The following is a 17,806-nucleotide window of genomic DNA, read 5'->3' as shown; positions in this document are numbered from 1 at the left end:
GAAGGTAAAGGGGGACTTAATCCTGTATAATATATCAATCTCTGTCTACTCCCGCTCGAAGAGATCTTTGGAATTCATTGTCAACCTCGTTGGCAGTGCGTCCACAATTGAGGAATGTTCGCCAGCAACTCTGCACTATACTCGAGAATCAGCTCAAAAAACAAGGTTATAGAAGGCCCAACGTACCGTTGCTGAAGATCTTGCTAATTTACCTCTTTGATCCAAGCTTTGGACAGCTTCTGAACCACTGAGGCACCTGCAATTCCCTGAGAAATGGAGCAGCTGCTCCCCGTTCTCGAGCATTGGCGATGCTATGGAATGCGAATATCATGCCATCTGTCCGAGGATGTCAAAGAAAACTTTCCAGTGAACAGGTGGACGGAATGATGGAGCAAGTCCCCTCACAAATCGAGCAATGGAAATGCCTTGATATGTGTGCTGAAGCCGCGCAGAACAATTGAGTCAACGAAGACTTCTTGTTCAAGTGATCTACGACAGTAAGAGTCGACTAAACCACGCGCTGAATGAGTATGCTCACGATGTTGTGCGCCGGAGGGCCTTGATCCCAGAAAATCGATGAAGATTTTCCGGAATGAGAGCTTCTCGAAGAGAAAGAAGTCATAAGGGAAAGACTCTCCTCCCTGATATGTCCAATGGCGATGACCATTTTTGGGATACTTGGATAACACAACTCAACGAAATCAAAGAAGACTTGTCGGTTTGGGTATTGACGATTGCGATATGGGAATCGACCAAAACGCCTGTTGGAATGAGCACGGTTGATGCATATGATGGATTTCGGGACATTCTGGAATGGTCAGCCTTGTGGAGGAGTCATGGCATTCGGCGTAAGATTTACCTGTGTTGTTCACACAAAGCCCTTGATCTCTGGGATTCGTCGTAGAAGTCCAAGAATAAGAACGCAGCATCGCAAGGAAGCGAATCATGAACGTCCTCAAGTACATCTAATGGGGATGACCATTATACTGATGCTTGAGCAGCCGTCTCGACCTGACAAATCAAGGAAGATCTGAGAGACAAGAGGCAGAGAATGCCGAGCAGGACCGGTGGGGGCCATGGCCTTCGACCGCCGTAACAGCAGATTGATATCCTCCGAAGAGAGCCGATACAGGAAACTAACTCAGTGGAGAGAGAGGAGACTGCCCAGGAAACAGAAACAAAAGTGAACCGCGCCACTACGAACTGTTCCGACTCGATCTTGGCTCTGCAGACTCTGGTAGAAGAGCTGCAGGTTCGTAGAGGGCCCTGTGGATAAGACTCGAGTCATCGCCCTCCATTCGTATGTTTGTGATCTGTCTGGGGAAAGTTTCCACCTAATCAGGTCTTGTCCATCTCGTTCACCTTTGGTGTATGGTGGATTTCAGGCATTGGTGAACTTGATAACCACTTGTGCTACCGTTGCCAGCAGATTGTCTGACCTGATGTGGTGAGCCAATTAGAGACTGGAGATGAGCTCCAGGCCGGCAGAAATATGATATTGAAAGGTGTGAGTTGTGGGTGGAGGCTGTGAAGAGTTGTGGGCTGCGACAGAGCTTTTCATGGAGGCTTCGAAATGTGACGATGTCAAGGCGATGCCAGCCATGGTCCTTCAAATTCAAGCAACTTTGTTCTTTTAGAGGCATATCTAGCAACTCTTCTTATATTTGTTGTTTTCTACATAATCATGCCTCTGAGAGCAATTTCAGGTCTCGTCAATATCCCATTTCCAATTGCAAGCAGCCAGGTCATCCCACCAATCCCGTGGCTTCCATCGTTGTGCCAAACTGCGCACAAACGCTCATATTCAATGACACTGTCTACGAAACTTTTGGCCAAGGTTTCAAGTAGAATGCCTTGTCCAATGGGGTCACTGTCATATCCCTTAGTGACTCGGGCAAAGGTACCACCACTGGTCCATTCTCACCAACCAAAATACAAAGTACTCTGCCACTGATGCAGTCTCTACATGCCTCATTTGGATGCTCAGACGCCGGGGGATTCCTGTTTTTGGCCTTTCGCATAACACGGGTAGAGGAACATCGCTTGTGGCTGATTTTGGAAACTCCAGACCAAGATGTCTTGTTTTTCTTCCACTTTTCGATCAATTCCTCCATACAGTCCACAACTTCCGAGTTGACCTGGTCTGCAGAAACTCGAGTGCCATCCGCCAGTTCTCCACTGACCAAGAAAGTGTATCCTTCACCTCTTTGTCGATTCGTGTTCCTGTTGGCCGAGGAAGATCGACTGGATGAAGATGCGACAGAACTTGACCGACGACGTGCTGTAGTGTTCGCACTTGGGGTTCGAGGAGTCTCGGGACTGGCCGCTGTGAACGAGGTAGGCGGTGTAGATGGTATAGCCAGCGTAGATCGTGTTGATCGTGTAGATCGTCTATCTGGTACCGGTGAGGCGGCAGCACTCAGAGACACTGTCGGTGAGGGAGATGTCCCGGCTGTTGAGGATCCAGCCAATGGCGGGCTTGGAGGGTCTGCATCAGTCACAGTGGGTGCTGGTGGTCGTATGTGAGCAATGTCCACCAATACTGGGGATGTGGGTGGAGGAGGCGGCGGTGGCATGCTCTCGGCGTCCGCCCGTGGTCGTATGTGGACAACGCCCACCAATGCTGGGGATGCTGGGGATGCAGGTGGAGGAGGCGGCGGTGGCATGCTCTCAGCGTCCGCCAGTATTCGATCAACTTGCTGCTTCGCATTTGTCCATATTGCGACTTCTGCCGTTTTCTTCTCCAGAGCAACTCGGAGAAGTCGTAGCTCTCTCTTCATACCGAGTCTCTCCTCTCCCCAGGCGGTTTTCTGGTGGACTAGGGATAATCCAGAAGCATAGGAGCGATCAATAGCAACTTTTAAATCGACATTCTGAGCTTCCAGGCTCAGTGCTAGGTTCCTGGCTCCATCAAGTTCCAATTCTAGGCGTTCTCGCTCTTGCTGGTCCCGAGAGTTGACTTGGAATCGTCCACGTCGATTTTTCATCCGCTCCTGCAGAGCACCGAGCTTGTTCTCTGTTGCCATTCTAGCAACTTCGGAAGCTCTCAATTGAGCATGTAGGCCTTCAACTTTGCGATTTTGGTCCGAATTTCGGCCTTTCTCGATTTTCAGCTCATCTTCCAATTCCCGAATTCTCCGTTCCTTGTGCCGTAAGTCTTCCTCCACATTCTCCTTGGCACTTCGGAAAGCACAAGTGTGATTCCCATCATGCGAATTTGAAGCGACCTGTTTCATGAACTCATCCAGTTGTCTACCCAAACTTGTCGAGGTGGAATTTGCCCCTTTTTCTAACCACAAGGTCTCGTTCTCTTTCTTCAACCTCGTCAGTTCCTCCGTAATCTTGAACTCCATCCGAGCCAACTCGGCTTGGACAGCGGGAAACAACGATTGGATCTGTGCGGCAATGGTCAGACGCTTTTCTTTCGATTTCTCGTCCAGCTTGCCTGAGTAATGGTCTAGCGCCTTCAGATGAGTCTCGCAAGCCTTCTGGAGACTGGTACTGTCTGTAATCACTTTCTCCCGTCTTACCAGCTCAGGAACAAGAGCTTTCGTATTGGTACTTGCCGAGCTGTGCAGTCGACTCGTCACTAGACTGATGTCAGCTCCCTCAACCTTACCTTGTGCGAGATTGGCCATCAGGTCTGCTTCACAATATTCACGATGATATCGCGCCGGCTCGAGAGTTGGTGCAATGTCCCGGTCGAAAGCATCGAAGTTTGGGCCCAATGCTCCGGTCCCTTTGTGGACGACATTACTCCCGAACATGGAGTAATAACCCGTAGAAAAATGACCTGGAGCCATTATTATTACAGCAAATCAATAAAGATTTCTGTAGAAGATGTCGTTGATAACAACGAACACCAGACACACCGAAGAAATACTACAAGGAGAGTTAACTCCTGTAGAGGGTCGTTGCGAACAACGAACACCAGACACACCGAAATAAAACTACAAGGAGAGTTAACTCCTGTAGAGGGTCGTTGCGAACAACGAACACCAGACACACCGAAATAAAACTACAAGGAGAGTTAACTCCTGTAGAGGTGTCGTTGAGACAACGAGCACCGGACACACCAGAGAGACAGAAAATTAATTCCGTACCCTCGCCACACCGAAGAAAAAACCACAAGGAGAGTTAACTCCTGTGGAGGTGTCGTTGAAACAACGAGCACCGGACACCAGACACCCCAAAGGGCCACCACCAAGACTGTCGTTGATAACAACGAAAAAGGGGTGCGAGAAGGCTATGAAGCCAGCTCGCGGATCACAGATGAAGCTTCCAATATATCTCAATCAGACGATTCATTGATGATGGAGAAGAAAGAAGAGAAGCGAAGAAACGGAATCTGGGATATGCAGCTCGCTAGCTTAGTGTGCCGCAACCACCCGGATAGGGAAGTGCCGGGTGCGGGGGCAGAGAAGCGGCACGGAAATCTACCTAGGTATTTATCAAGCATGTCGAAGCGGCCGAGTTATCTCATTAAGCCTACTCACTTTTTAATTTATTTCACAGTCACAATGATAAAATGTTGCGATAAACCCAGTGTAGATTCAGATATTCAATTTCTCAGACACCTTCAGCCTCCATGTCCTTCTCGAGCTCTTCTGCAAAGTCCATAAAGTCAAGTATTGGATCCGTCAATTCTGCCCATATCTGTCTTTCCCTTGCCTGCTGCTCCGCTACTTCGTCACATTTCTTATCCAAAGCTCTCGCTGCAAGCGCCACCTTCTCGATACTTTCTCGATGCTGTTTCGAGACCTCGACGAACCTTTCGTAGAATTCCGCCACAGCCTTCATCTTGTCCAACTGTTCTGCTACTCGCTTGTGGAAGCTCGGATCGCGAGCTAACAGCTCCTGTTGGGCATTGTAATGCTGCTTTTCCGTCTTCTCGGCCCCTTTGTGACTGATTCCCGCTGGGTAGTGACTGAAACCGCCGCCTTGACTGGTGTAGACAAGTGCAAAGCGACTGGCCAGAATTTCGTCGTACATGGCGTGTGTGTGATGCGCAAGGTGGTGGACCACATATTGCTTGATCCTGTACTGTGAGAGATGGTTGTGGGTCATGCAGATGGCTTCGGCCAGGTTCATGAGGTAGTTGGAGCTGGTATGTGCGGCGTGCTGGGCAAGTCGCTCATGTGGTGTCTTTGCGAAACCTACCTCACACAGAGGTCTCTCAAGTGGTTCGTCGGCTGACAGCCCTCGAAGTCTCTCCCTTGTAGCTTCTATCCATTCCATACACTTCCCTGCTTGTATATCTGACTCGATGTATCGACGCTTCCCTTCTTTTGCTGATCGAGGACCCCATACCTTCGAGGGTAGCGCTGAATCGACCTTGCCAGCAAGTTCGTGAGATACAGAGTCGTCATCTGGCTTGCCGAGTCCGCTGAGGTACAGTTCTCCGATGTCCAGTATCGACCTGCAATCATCTACAGTAGTAGCTACTCCTCCCTTTCCAACGAGGTAGTTGGCATATGTGGATGGACATACCTTGTTCCTTGGTAGATTCTCGTTCATAAGCCTTAAGGCTTTCTTGAGCTCCGGGTTACGATTCTCCTCCTCTGGTAGATTCCCATGTACGACATGTTTCAACACCAAAGGGTCCCAGCCAATGACCATGATCCATAGGGAATGTAGAAGGTCTCTGTAATGACACTTTTGACTGGCCTTCCGTTTAGCCACCCATCCATCACAGGGCATTCCCGTCAAATCCATAGCCGCCATGATCAGAGCGTCAATGCCTTGATCTAGGGCCTCAGTGAGCTGCTCCGAGTATCTGTTGTATATCGAATCTTCGCCAGTTGCGCGGATTTGGGTCTGCTGCACTGGAGGCTCCTCATCAAGGTCGATTCCTTCTTGTTCGATCTGGGTTTCGGCAAAGGCAATCTCTGCCGCCGCTTCTTGAGGATTGTCAAAGACGGAAGGCTGTTCACCAGGCGATTCTTGCTCACCCCGGCGCTGGGCGTGCTCATCCTCTGGCGAAACTTGTCCCGAATCGATTTCCCGGTCTGGATGTCCATGCAGATCAGCCACTCGTAGGGCTGGCCTTTCGTTCGCCAAAGTTGCAGAGCTCGGCGATGCTGATTCACTTGCAACGTTCGCATCATGGTCTCCGTCGCCAGGTACCACAGAGTCGTAACCGTCTATCGATAGTTCCGAGGGCTTATCAGCACCAGAGCTTAGACCAGCAGTCCTAAACTTTTTTGGATCTTGCCTGGTCTTGGTCGGGGTGTCTTGATGCTGGCGTTTCCCTGGCGAGAACGTCCGGATTGAACTGCCCACCCCCCTTTCTGTTGATCTTGGACTGTGCCCATGATGGTCACTGTTTGCCTCAACACGATGATCATTTTCATCGGTGAAGTTCAGTCCCATTTGAGACATTTCAAAAACATACACAATCAACGAAGACGTGTAGGTAGGTAAGGCGAGGTTCAAAAGTCCCCTTTAGGATGAAACCGCAATGGCAGTTAACTCCTATGGGTATCGTTGATAGCAACGAGTACCAAACACACAAATAGACTACAAGGAGAGTTAACTCCTGTAGAAGTGTCGTTGAAACAACGAGCACCGAGACACACCAATAAACTACAAGGAGAGTTAACTCCTGTAGAGGTGTCGTTGATAACAACGAGCACCGAGACACACCAATAAACTACAAGGAGAGTTAACTCCTGTAGACGTGTCGTTGAAACAACGAGGCACGAGATATGTTCTATCTAAAGATAGAAAGCCGCCGTCCGAAAGAATGATAGCAGAAATGGAGATTCTGGGTCTTTGGAAGTGGGATGCAGAGGGAAGGGGGAGGGGGATGGGGCGAGCAATTGAATACCTAAATCCACGGTGCGAGAGGCACGCGAGTTCACGTGATAGAAAGAGGATTCAACCAAAACGGGCAGGAGCAGGAGTAGAGCAGGAGCACTTCACTCAGACGTCGATCCGAAGCCTGGACATTGAACCCTTGTTCTACCTGTAGGAACTTAGATGTGAAGACCCAGGAGCTGACTTAAGCATACCTACAGTGACCTTGACCCGCGTGCTGCGTGACTGTGGCCATCTACCAGGTCATTTGGATCCGGGAACATCTCCAATGCAAACAGCGACATCAATTCATCCCATTCACACATCGACCCAGTATTTTCCAGGTATCAGAGACACCGTCCGAGATCCTGACCCCGTCATGACTTCCATTCCAAATCCCAGCACCCTCACTTGATTGGGATAATGCAGCGATATCCACTCACCTGCTCAGTAGGTTTATCTCATAGCCATAAATTTTACCATCCACCGAAGCGTACAGCTCGTCGAATTTCATCATTCTCAGACAGCAGAAAATACCAGTCTTGTAACGCTACACCGTCGAGGTGGAATCATCTCGCCGCCAGTTGCCTGGGATGGTACGAATATCCGGAAGGACCGTCTGGTGAACTGGCCCTGCCAATTTTACTAGTAAGAGTCATCCGTAAATGTCGCTTTGGATATATCAAAGAGGCAGTATTGTACGTTGCTGGATTCCCTTGAAAGAGACCCAGGACGATGTCGATGCTGATGTGGGAACGGAAAAACTTTCCTCCGCCAGGATCATGTTCACGTCCTCATTCCCTAACCTTCACCACTGTCTTTCTAACCTTGCTCAATGTCCTGCGATAACTTCTGAGCCATATTTACAGATTGCGTAAGACCTACATCGAGTTCTTTCGCAGGCGATGCCTATCAGTGCTGCCTATCCGACCTTGCTCGTGAAGTCGGTCATTCTTCGTCACATCCACCACAAGAACGAAAATCACGATTACTTCAAATAAAAAACAGAAGGAGCTTTCAGATCGTTGTATTAGTTAACTACCGCCAAAGTAGATCACCTTTGCCCTTTTTCATGTCCCTTCACCCTCTCGCTCCAGTCACCTTTCTCATAACCCCTTAGGTATCCTCTACACTTCATCAGGAGTTGTAACCCGCTCATCTACCTAAACAACCACAACCAGACCTGATCTTCGCACATTCAATCAGGGGTAGGGTTGAAAACAACATGCATTTGACAATGGAGGCAGAGAGCTTTTCAAGCAGTCCCGAGACCACTGGTTCTGAAGAATGGAGACTTGGATGATTTCCGAGGACTTGTTAGTCGACGTTTACCGAGATGTTGTTTGTGTTTGGATCTTCTAAAAGGATACCCATCGTACCTAGTATGAATCCCAGAATGCATCTGGCACCCTCTGGCGTACATCTGGACCGTAATGATAGCCAAAAAAACAATATCCTGCCATTGGAAGACAATCTAAGCTTAAATGGTGCCGAGAAACTCTTTTTGAAACTCAGACTGGCTCCTATCAACGTCAGGTTAAGTATCGTCGTATTCGACTCTGTCTCATGAGCTTTAACCCAGTGTTTAGTACCTGCAAAACAGATTGCATCTTGTGATATAGATATCATGCGATACCAGTGGAACCCCCAAGTTGAATAGTTCTCTCTTTGCCGGCTTGTTTTCACTGTCGCATGCCCCTGGACAAACTCGCTTCAGTGAAGCGGGCCCCTGAATTGTTATCTGGCGGCTCTGTCCTGACCCAGCTGAACCTAATTCGAACAGTGCCTGTCCGTTTCCCATCACCGAGCACCGTCACAACAACAACAACACTCTGCATCAGAGATAAAACACACGCCACATGCTGAGCATCCGTATCTGACCTAGGACTTGGGACGCAAGCAACGCGAGGTCGATTCTTCATGCGCTGGCGAGCAATACGACGACCAGCACGGTGGAGGTAGGATCCCGTTTCATGTATGACGGGGGAATGCCACGAAGCCCACTCGATCGCCCTCATATTCGTCCCCATGTCTCCTGCAACAATAGGAGCCAGCCTCTAAACATATAAAACCTGATGTTTGGATCTGCGAGACATGCGCGGTGTGTCTCCTGAGTAGTGATGGATCAAAGATTCGATGCGCCAGAGTCCCAACAGACGTCTTGTTCCCACTCCCGAAATATCTTTCCCCATTCTCGAAATATGCATACCGACCAGACACTTCCCTAGGCTTGTCGAACGTCTTATCTGAATGGAGGAGAGCATGGATAGAAGACTATACCGGAAACTGCGGAGGTCAGCGGGGAGGAATAATACGACAATCAAACCTGGAGATGCCAATGACTCGACTGGAGAACTATCAGCCACTGCTGTGGGCTTCGAGTACAACTGCGACAAGCTGACGCCCACCTTGATGGCCAACAGTTTGACCCACTGAAGGATTGATTGAGACAGTCGAGCTCTTCTGGAGAAAGCTGTTGGACTGTCGTTCCTGTTTGGAGGTAAGACTTAGCAGCGAGGACGTTGTTGCTCCTCGCATTGCCTATCAACACGGCCCGTTCCACTCGGAATCCATTTCAGAGTCCAGGAGTTTCTGATACTGCTCGGACGAAACTCCTAATCCAGGATTGAACTCAGTGCATCCTCCTCTCCATCCCAGTTTGAGAGCTTCTGCAGTATCAATGGTGATTTTCCTTTCTTCGAGTTCTGCTCCTTTTTCATTTACTTCCATCCTTCTGGAAGTCTTGACAAATTCTGTACTATCTGTCGAGATTTTTCCAATCGCCAGTTCTTTACCCCGCCCCTGGCCCAATAACTCCCCACAAAAATATTCTGCCATCATTGCCATGAAATCGCGATAAGCTGGCGTCTTGGAAGTCTTGGGTATATGCCGCATTCCATATACCTTGGCGACGAATGTCCTTCCTCTTTCAGATTAACCCACTCTTGGGGTACCATCAATTGTCTTGGAAATCATAACGAGCTTCCACGAACAGTTCTCGCAAACATGGCAAACATCCTTGGGCTCTTGGACTTCTATGGGGTTGCTGAGGCAGTGCCTGCAACGGGATCACCGTTTCTGGGGTTGGTTCCTGGGGTTGTATCTTGTACCTGCTTTTGACTTCCTCCACAACAACTCCGACTGGCTCTTTCAAGGCCAAGGGACCGTTATTGTGCGCCTTAGCTTGGAAGCTATCTATGCAGGCAAGATCACCGTCGAGATAGACTTGCCACAAACTCAGGCATTGTAGTACTGATACCCCTCTGCCGAGCCTCTTGTTTCCTTCCTTTCCTAGCTCTACTTCTCTATCTTGCAGCAAGTCGACATCAGCATTCGGGACCCACGGCTTGTAGCGGCTCTCTTCGAAGAAACATTGAGTGAAGATCCCATGATGGCCAAGCTGTCGAGGGAGCTCGCTGGGAGGGGCGCGAGATATATAAGTAGTCCTGCATGCGCAGTTTTGAGCTGGTTTCCCCCCACGCCCGACCCCAAACGTCCACTGTCTCTGATACTTCCGACGGAACTGTATTTGAAAGCTTGTATCATATAAGCCTCGCAGTCACTATGCGTTTCACACCCTCGGTATTCGGCGCGCTCGCCCTTGCGGGTGGTGCTGCCGCCGTGGAAATGGCAGTCAATGAAGAGCTTGCCAGCTGTAAGTATGCCGGCCTATGGAAATGATTTATTGCTCATAACTCGTTAGCTTTCTACGACTCTGGACTGGCCATGGACCAAATCATGACCGCCAAGTTGGCACACTGGGAAATGGAGGAGGAGATGGGTATCATGGCCGCTGAGTTCCCAGCATGGCACAAGAGAGTTCGTTGCTCGAATGGTATTGCCGATGCTCTTCCTGGTGTACCAGGCCATCAATTCAAGTGCCGCAATGTAAGTTTGTCCTTATCTATCCTTGGATTCTACTGATATTTAAAAGATGGACTTGTACTCATTCATTCCCATGGCTGATCTTGGCTGCCCGAACGCAATGGGCTCCGGATCTTGGGGATGGACTGATGAGGAGTCAGGGCGTGAATTTGTTGCCGCCGGTTGCTACTATGGGACAGCATTCATGGAGATTCTCCCTACCGGACAGCTTGTCAAGCTCGGTTTCCTGTGAGTCAAGTGTCTTTCTAACCTTAAGTCCCTGTCTAACGACCCATAGCACATCCTACGCAGCACTCGGCTCAGGATCCAGATGGAAGGAGCTTCGTGGTTACAAGAACTACATGGTCATCGGCAGTGAACTTGATAATCATGGAGTTCAGATCTTCGACATGAAGAAGCTTCTTACCGTCGACCCCGCCAGCCCGGTAACTTTCGATGGTACCATCAGCACCAGCAGTGACTTGACCAGTCACATCCAGCCGTCTGTTTTCGGCCGTTCTCACAACGTCCATGTCCACAACTCTCTCCCATACTTTGTCACTGTTGGAATGGGACCCAGACTTCAGGGTGAGCCAACTTGCTGGTCTGGCATCATCTTCTGGGATATCACCGACATTGAGAACCCAAAGCGTGTTGGATGTGCCGGAGAGGACGGATATGTCCACGACATTCAATGCTTGATTTACAAGGGACCTGACACCAAGTATGTCGGCACCGATGTCTGCTACGGCTACAACGAGGACACCTTGACCATCTACAACGTCACCGACAAGGCCAATGCCAGCATTATATCAAGAACTTCCTACACCGGAGCTTCGTACACTCATCAGGGAGAGGTTCTCGACAAGGAATGGCAACAGTACATCATTCTCGATGGTAAGCACAACGCACTCTTTGTTCATCTCTCATGCTAATCCGAACCAGACGAGACCGACGAAGTCAACCTCCGAGGCCCAGCTGCCGACAGATACCCCGTCACCTACGTCTGGGACATCTCCTCCCTCGAGGCACCAAAGCAAACCGGTATCTACAAGGGAACCACCACCACCATCGACCACAACCAGTACGTCATCGGCGACCACGTCTACCAATCCAACTACGGCTCCGGTCTCCGCGTCTACGACATCTCATCCATCCCCGAGAACTCCAAGGGAACTGATGTCTGCGAGGTCGCCTTCGTCGATATCCTCCCAGAGGATGATAACCTTCCAGGCGGTGGAAATGTCACTTACTCTGGCACCTGGTCGCACTACCCCTACTTCAAGTCCGGCTACATCTTCGTGCACACGTGAGTCAAGTCTCCCTCCTTTTTCCTCTATGCAACATCAAAATCTAACACCCCCACTAGCATCGAGCGCGGTGCATTCGTCGCCAAAGCCGCTGGCGCTTTCCCCAAGTGCAAGAAGTCCTGCAACGCCGACAACTGTCTCCGTGGTATGCGATCTGCCGACAAGCTCGAGGAGAGCAAGGCGTTCTGTGGAGAGTTCACCAAGACCGTTAATGTCAATGTGACGGCTCTTGCCTCGACTGTTCCGTATGTGGCTAATGCTTGCTCCGGAAATGTCATCTCGAGGGTTAGCTCGGCTTGTGCTTGTTTGCCCACTGCTTAGGTGGAGGGTGCAGGGGTTGAGGTGGATGTGGATGTGGATGTGGATGTGGATGACGAGGGAAAAAAGAAAAGTTTGCATGAAGAAATGAATGTCATGATAACGTATGAATCTGTATATATGTAAATATGGAATCAAAAATAAGAGAAATGACGAGGAACTGGGTCTTCGTGGCGTCGATAACAACTGTGTCGCGTTGTTTACTTTTAGTATCTCGCTTCCTCTCGAACTTATATTTTACTTCTCACCTGTCACCTTTATCTTCTCAATTAATCAAACTCACCTTCACATTCTTATTATATACTCCCCGATAGCTTGCTGGTCGTGGTAACGACCCCTCCCCGAACAAGCTCCTTCTCACTATCTCCAACTTGGTGTCTCAACGACACCACTACAGGAGTTAACTCTCCTTGTAGCTTTGCTTTACTACGCGCCATACATCGTGTATTTGCGCTCGGTCAGCAGCTATAAAAGGCGTAGCCAATTGTTTTTTTTTCTTTTATCCTTTTATAATCACCTTTAAGTTGAATTGAATTTAACTTGGTTTATTTAAAGCTCTTTGTTTATATATCGCCTAGCTACCTAACTTCTATTTCACTATAACAGATACTCACAAGTTATTTTTGAAGTACTCGGCATCAGTGTTTATTTAAATTAGAGCGCTGGATCCATCTTCTATTGCGTTAACACCTGTAGCGTAGGTATATCCATGTACAACTCAATCCCCTTCTTCTCAAAGTCTAACCCTCCACCTCCCTCCCCCTCCCTATCCTCCACCCAATCCCCCGGCGTATAAAACTTCGACTCACTCACAAACTCCGTATTCGCAACAGCCGCCCTCCCAATGATCCGCACATACGATACCTCCAGCCTCACAACTGCAACCACATCCGACTCCCAGAAATGAAACAACATATCTCCCACCCGGGCATTGCTAGGTAACAATCCAATCACACCAGAACGCGTAGAGAACAGTCGTGGAGCAGACTGTTCCGGCGAACCATTCTCTTCAGGCCCGAATTTGAAGAGCGGGAGGAGTTCGTGCTCGCTTCTGCTACCTCGCGTTGGAACCCCCAGGACGCCATGCATGTCTTTTGCACCCTTCCAGGAGAAGTTGGGTTCGATGGCGCGGATCTTGTCGAGTTCGGACTTCTCGAGATCCAGGAGAACGCGCATGAATCCTTCGTTCTTCTTGCGGAGCTTCTCGAGATCTGTTTGGCATTTCTGGAGAGAGACTTTCCATTTTCGAGTAGCATCTGGGACGGCGATGAATTCATCGTAGGAACAGCCAACGGAAGATACGCTTCCCGTGTAGACACCCACTGCTTTGAATGCTTTCGTTCTGTCGTTGTTGGATTGCAGTGCGACAAATGGACTCTTTTTGTCCCCCAGATCCTGCTGCATCTGATATGTTCCTCCCAAGAGCTTCTGAACCAATTGACTAAAGTGCACAACCGTCTTGGTATTCGATGCCGTAGAACGATACTGGAATCGAACCACATCTTCGTATACCTCGAACAAGGATTTCGAATAATCGACTGGGAAGCTTCCATCCTGACAATCATGCGCAATTCCAACGAATCCATACACTTTATCCCTTGGTTCTTCACAGAGCGAGTCCTTGCAAACCTCCATTAAATTCGCCAGCAGAAAACTATCTCCGTGTCTTCCCTCTCTCTGCCGTGCCAACTTAACAGCCAAGTTCGTACCATCGTCCTCCATTATACTGCTAAAGAAGTTCACCCATAGTGCCGAATTCGACTGCCAATTATTCTCCTGATCGATCTGCGACTTCAACCCCCAATGGAGCTCCAAATCCGTCGCCGCTCCAATCTCCTGCACAATCCATATCCTCCTCCAATACGACTGATGACACAGCGTTACCAGATCATCTAAGCCCCGGTAAGGTGATAATTTATAAACCCGCTCATCCTCCATCCCCATCGTCTGTGCGCCGAAAGGAACTATAATCCCCAACCAAACCAGCACCCTCTTCGCCCGCGCATAGATATACGCCATCAACTCCACTTGCCTATTCCTCTCCTCCAGATCCGCCTGGTTGATACATATCGCATCTATCCACAGCACCCTCTCCTCGGACGTATGGCGCAGATGGACCAGTGCCAGGAAGAGGTTCTTCCGCACCTCAACCCGCACGCCGTTGAGCTCTATAGCTCGTAGGTCGTCGGCTCGCCCCCATGTGTATGATAGCGCTTCGTACTTTGGCCGGTCTGCGAAGGCGGAGCGACCCAGTTTGACGCGGATGGGGGTGTGTCGGTGACCGGGCTCGAGGATCGCGAGGCGGATGGAGGGGCGTACGGCGGAGAGGTCGAGGGGCTCGTAGGTGAAGTTGGGGAAGCCGTGGATGGTAGCGGAGGTTGTGGACATTGTGGAGGGAGGGAGAGAGAGAGGCAGACAGCGGCTGGCACATGAGGGGGATGGCGGGGTTGGAAAGGAGGGATAAATACGCGCCAGCTAGGAGGAGATCATGGCCATTGGTCGCTGGAGATCAGTGCTGTTGTCCACAGTTGGGGGCTGAGAAAGGTTGCAGATATGCTGAAGGATGATCTCGCAGCTTCTTGACAGTGAGGAGGATATTGGTTGTTGATTGATACATTGGTCCCAGCGAGGTAGCTCAGTTATCGCATCAATGCCGTTCTCTGTGGATCCACCATTGCTTGAAGCAAAGCTTTGATTGTATTACTGCCATCGAAAACTGCAAAACCCACGTATGAACCCATCGAAACATATTCGGATCCGGAGGAAGACATCGCAAAAGAAGAGGAGCTGCCGGTCGGTCGATGCTGGTGATCTTGCGGGAGTGAAAGTTGATGGAACATTCAAGGCCATCAGGGTTGTCTTCAGCGCCTCTTCGCTAAAACATCACTCTAAACACTCGCCTAGGAATGTTTATTTACAGTTCAAGTTTCCTTGACGAATGCAGCAAAAACGATACTATTATGCAAGCTGCGTATTGATCCAAATTACTACTGTATACTCCTCACTACTCAATATCGATCTCCAGTCTATCAAGTACCCATCATCGACATCTGTCTTCCACTGGGAAGCTTTTTGGACACGGCACTAGGTGCAATGAACCGTTTCTTTTAGGTGAAGACTCTTGCTACGAGAAAGACGCAGGACGCAGGATTTCTATTATCACAAAACTCGAGGCAGAAAGATGGAATAGTGTATCTCAAAATCGCTTCTTCATTCTGTGAGCTTGACCTGGCTGTAAACCTCCCTTTCGTTGTACTGTTTCGTCCCTGACACCTCGATATCTCTTCACCACCTCCCGCTATGGTCCAGCCACGGCGTGAATTACTCCATTAACCAATTTTCTCCTCAGATGGACCTTGAAACCAAGAGAAGGTTCTCACCAAAATACGGTCTGCTGTCACACCCATCAAACACTACTGCCTCATCACCTACTGCGGTCTCAAAGCCCCCATCTCATTAACAGCCCACTTCCCATCAATATACTGCCTCAACCTCTTCCCCCAAAAGCTAATCGGCACAGCCACCAGTCCAACCGCCAAAATCGCCCCTCCCAATTGCAAATTCTGCCCCGCATACCCCTGACTCTTAACCCAAGGAACAATCGTGAAATTAATCCCAAAGCTAGCCACGTAGCTCAACCCACTCACAATCACCATCGCAGGAGCCGCCCACCTCGGAAACGCCTCCGTCACCCACAGCGAGTTCGCAGCCGCGAGACCAGCGAAACCAAATGAGTTGAGCGTGTAGGAGAAGTATATCCAGACGGGATGCCACTTCCGCTGGACGGCGAGACCGTAGACTACGACGCTGGCGGCGGCTGCGAGGACGGGGAGAATGAAAGCTGGGAGGTAATACTCTGCGTCGCGAACGCCCCTGTTCTTCATAGACAGGCGGCGAGTTATAGTGACGACCAGGAGACCAGCTGCGGGCCAGGCAGCGAGCGAGCCGATTGCCCCGGCCATGTTGACGAGTGCGACGATATGAATAGGGAGAGAGTAAGGGGGAGCGAGAAGAACTGTGGCGTAGGTCTCGCCGATGGAGAGCATACTTCCGAAGACGAGAGCTTCGAGGACAGCTACCCAGAAGACGAGAGGGTTGAGGATACAGAGTAGGATCTGTGGGTAGCAGGCTCGCATGGCTTTCCAGCCGCCTTTTGTGGTTCCCCAGACCTTCAGGTCGTATCTGCTCCAGCCTGGAGTTTCTGGAAGATCTTTGCCACCGGGAACTTCTTCCCAGGAGTCATATAGTTTGATTTTTTCGGTTGCGCTCTGGACTATGATTCGCCCGTCAAAAGCCACTGCCGGCCAGACGAAATAGGTCTCAGGGAAGAGGAAGAAGACTGCGAGACAGGCGAGGGCGGCAGGGCCAGTCCAGATCATGTAGAAGACCCTCCAGTTGGCCATAGCATCTGCCATGAAAGGCAGGGCGGATAGCATGCACATGTCGGCGGCACCGACGAGCGACCAGATCATAGCAATGGCGATAGGACGTTGGTGAATGAAAGTGAGGTCGATGACAACAAGGATCGCCTGAAAATGTCAGCGTCGGTGTTCAGCCGAGCAGCGAAACATACCAAACTTGTCCATGCACCCGCTGCTAGTCCTTGAAGACATAAAGCGGTCATTAGTGGGTAGAAATCTTTCAAGAAGCCAGCAAGAATTGTAGTTATAAGTACAATAAGAGAACAGAGTAAAAGAACTGGTCGTCGACCGACGGCGAGGGATAGTGGAATCCAGATGAAGGCCCCCAGACCCATGAAAAGGGTTGGTGTTGACTGGAGGATGGTAATATCAAATGGTTTCGTTTCCTGAAATGATCAATGGAAGTGCATCACATAACATAGTACATACCTCATAAGGATACTCAAGAACAAGTGGTTGAAGCACTAAGCTCACGACTTGAACCACACCAAAGCTTGAAATAGCAGACAAGAGAAGAGCTGCGAACGCCCATACTCGTTTCCACATTCCCCAGTTGAGTGGATCGCGACGGGACTTTGTGGGTATGGGGAGTTTGATAGTCTCTCCATCAGAAGTGATGAGGTAGACGCTTCCTGTAAGGTCCATTGTTTCTCGTTTGGACGTCATGGAGGGAGTGGGCTCGCCATACCGGGATATAGACGACTGGACTGAAGCCATCGTGGGTCGTTTGCAATATTTACAACTTCACAAAGTAGAAAGTGGATATGCAACCCAATATTTTGTGGAGTATAATTCTGCAATCCATATTTTGAAAGAGGTGTGGGTAGTCGAAGAACTACTTCAAGGCTGATCATACATGGTCAAACTTAGATGGAGGTCAGCTGTAAAGGTGCAGAACACCCAGGATCCAGCAATCGAGTCATGTTGGAGAGTAGTATATTGTGCCCACTCCTGCAACTGTATTGTGCTTGGTGGGTTGGATAGAGTTAAACTTCCTTACCCCAAACAGAAACCCACGGACCGCTCAGGGTGAACATGCTGATAGGCAGGAACAACTGTTTGTTGTGTATCGAAGCCACAGACTGATACGAAAGA

At 49.7% G+C, this 17,806-nt stretch overlaps 5 protein-coding genes across 5 annotated transcripts; 1 reads left to right on the top strand and 4 right to left on the bottom strand.

Annotated features, from left to right (window-relative positions):
- Positions 1 to 1,661: 1,661 nt before the first annotated feature.
- ONS95_006394 (uncharacterized protein) lies at positions 1,662 to 4,298 on the bottom strand. Its single transcript, XM_058499854.1, has 3 exons — positions 4,104 to 4,298; positions 3,446 to 3,793; positions 1,662 to 3,395 (listed from the first exon to the last, which is right to left on the bottom strand). Exon 3 carries the CDS (start codon positions 3,351 to 3,353, stop codon positions 1,818 to 1,820), a length of 1,536 nt encoding a protein of 511 aa, XP_058350898.1. The 5' UTR covers positions 3,354 to 3,395; positions 3,446 to 3,793; positions 4,104 to 4,298; the 3' UTR covers positions 1,662 to 1,817.
- Positions 4,299 to 4,525: 227 nt separating this feature from the next.
- Positions 4,526 to 7,525, bottom strand: ONS95_006393 (uncharacterized protein). The gene has a single exon (XM_058499853.1). The coding sequence runs from the start codon at positions 6,379 to 6,381 to the stop codon at positions 4,570 to 4,572; it is 1,812 nt and encodes a 603-aa protein (XP_058350897.1). The 5' UTR covers positions 6,382 to 7,525; the 3' UTR covers positions 4,526 to 4,569.
- A 2,723-nt stretch (positions 7,526 to 10,248) lies between these two features.
- Positions 10,249 to 12,293, top strand: ONS95_006392 (uncharacterized protein; the record flags this gene model as incomplete). The annotated part of the gene is made up of 6 exons (XM_058499852.1): positions 10,249 to 10,453; positions 10,502 to 10,686; positions 10,733 to 10,911; positions 10,961 to 11,559; positions 11,608 to 11,971; positions 12,032 to 12,293. The coding sequence occupies 6 exons, from the start codon at positions 10,249 to 10,251 to the stop codon at positions 12,291 to 12,293; spliced, it is 1,794 nt and encodes a 597-aa protein (XP_058350896.1).
- Positions 12,294 to 12,965: 672 nt separating this feature from the next.
- ONS95_006391 (uncharacterized protein) lies at positions 12,966 to 14,678 on the bottom strand (the record flags this gene model as incomplete). Its single annotated transcript, XM_058499851.1, has 1 exon — positions 12,966 to 14,678. The coding sequence occupies one exon, from the start codon at positions 14,676 to 14,678 to the stop codon at positions 12,966 to 12,968; it is 1,713 nt and encodes a 570-aa protein (XP_058350895.1).
- Positions 14,679 to 15,718: 1,040 nt separating this feature from the next.
- ONS95_006390 (uncharacterized protein) lies at positions 15,719 to 17,428 on the bottom strand (the record flags this gene model as incomplete). Its single annotated transcript, XM_058499850.1, has 3 exons — positions 15,719 to 16,819; positions 16,864 to 17,097; positions 17,141 to 17,428. The coding sequence occupies 3 exons, from the start codon at positions 17,426 to 17,428 to the stop codon at positions 15,719 to 15,721; spliced, it is 1,623 nt and encodes a 540-aa protein (XP_058350894.1).
- Positions 17,429 to 17,806: the final 378 nt, after the last annotated feature.

Source organism: Cadophora gregata, assembly GCF_030347475.1.
Source record: "Cadophora gregata isolate MNR1 chromosome Unknown scaffold_17, whole genome shotgun sequence".
Lineage (NCBI taxonomy): Eukaryota > Fungi > Ascomycota > Leotiomycetes > Helotiales > Ploettnerulaceae > Cadophora > Cadophora gregata.
This window is presented reverse-complemented; position numbering and strand designations above follow the sequence as displayed.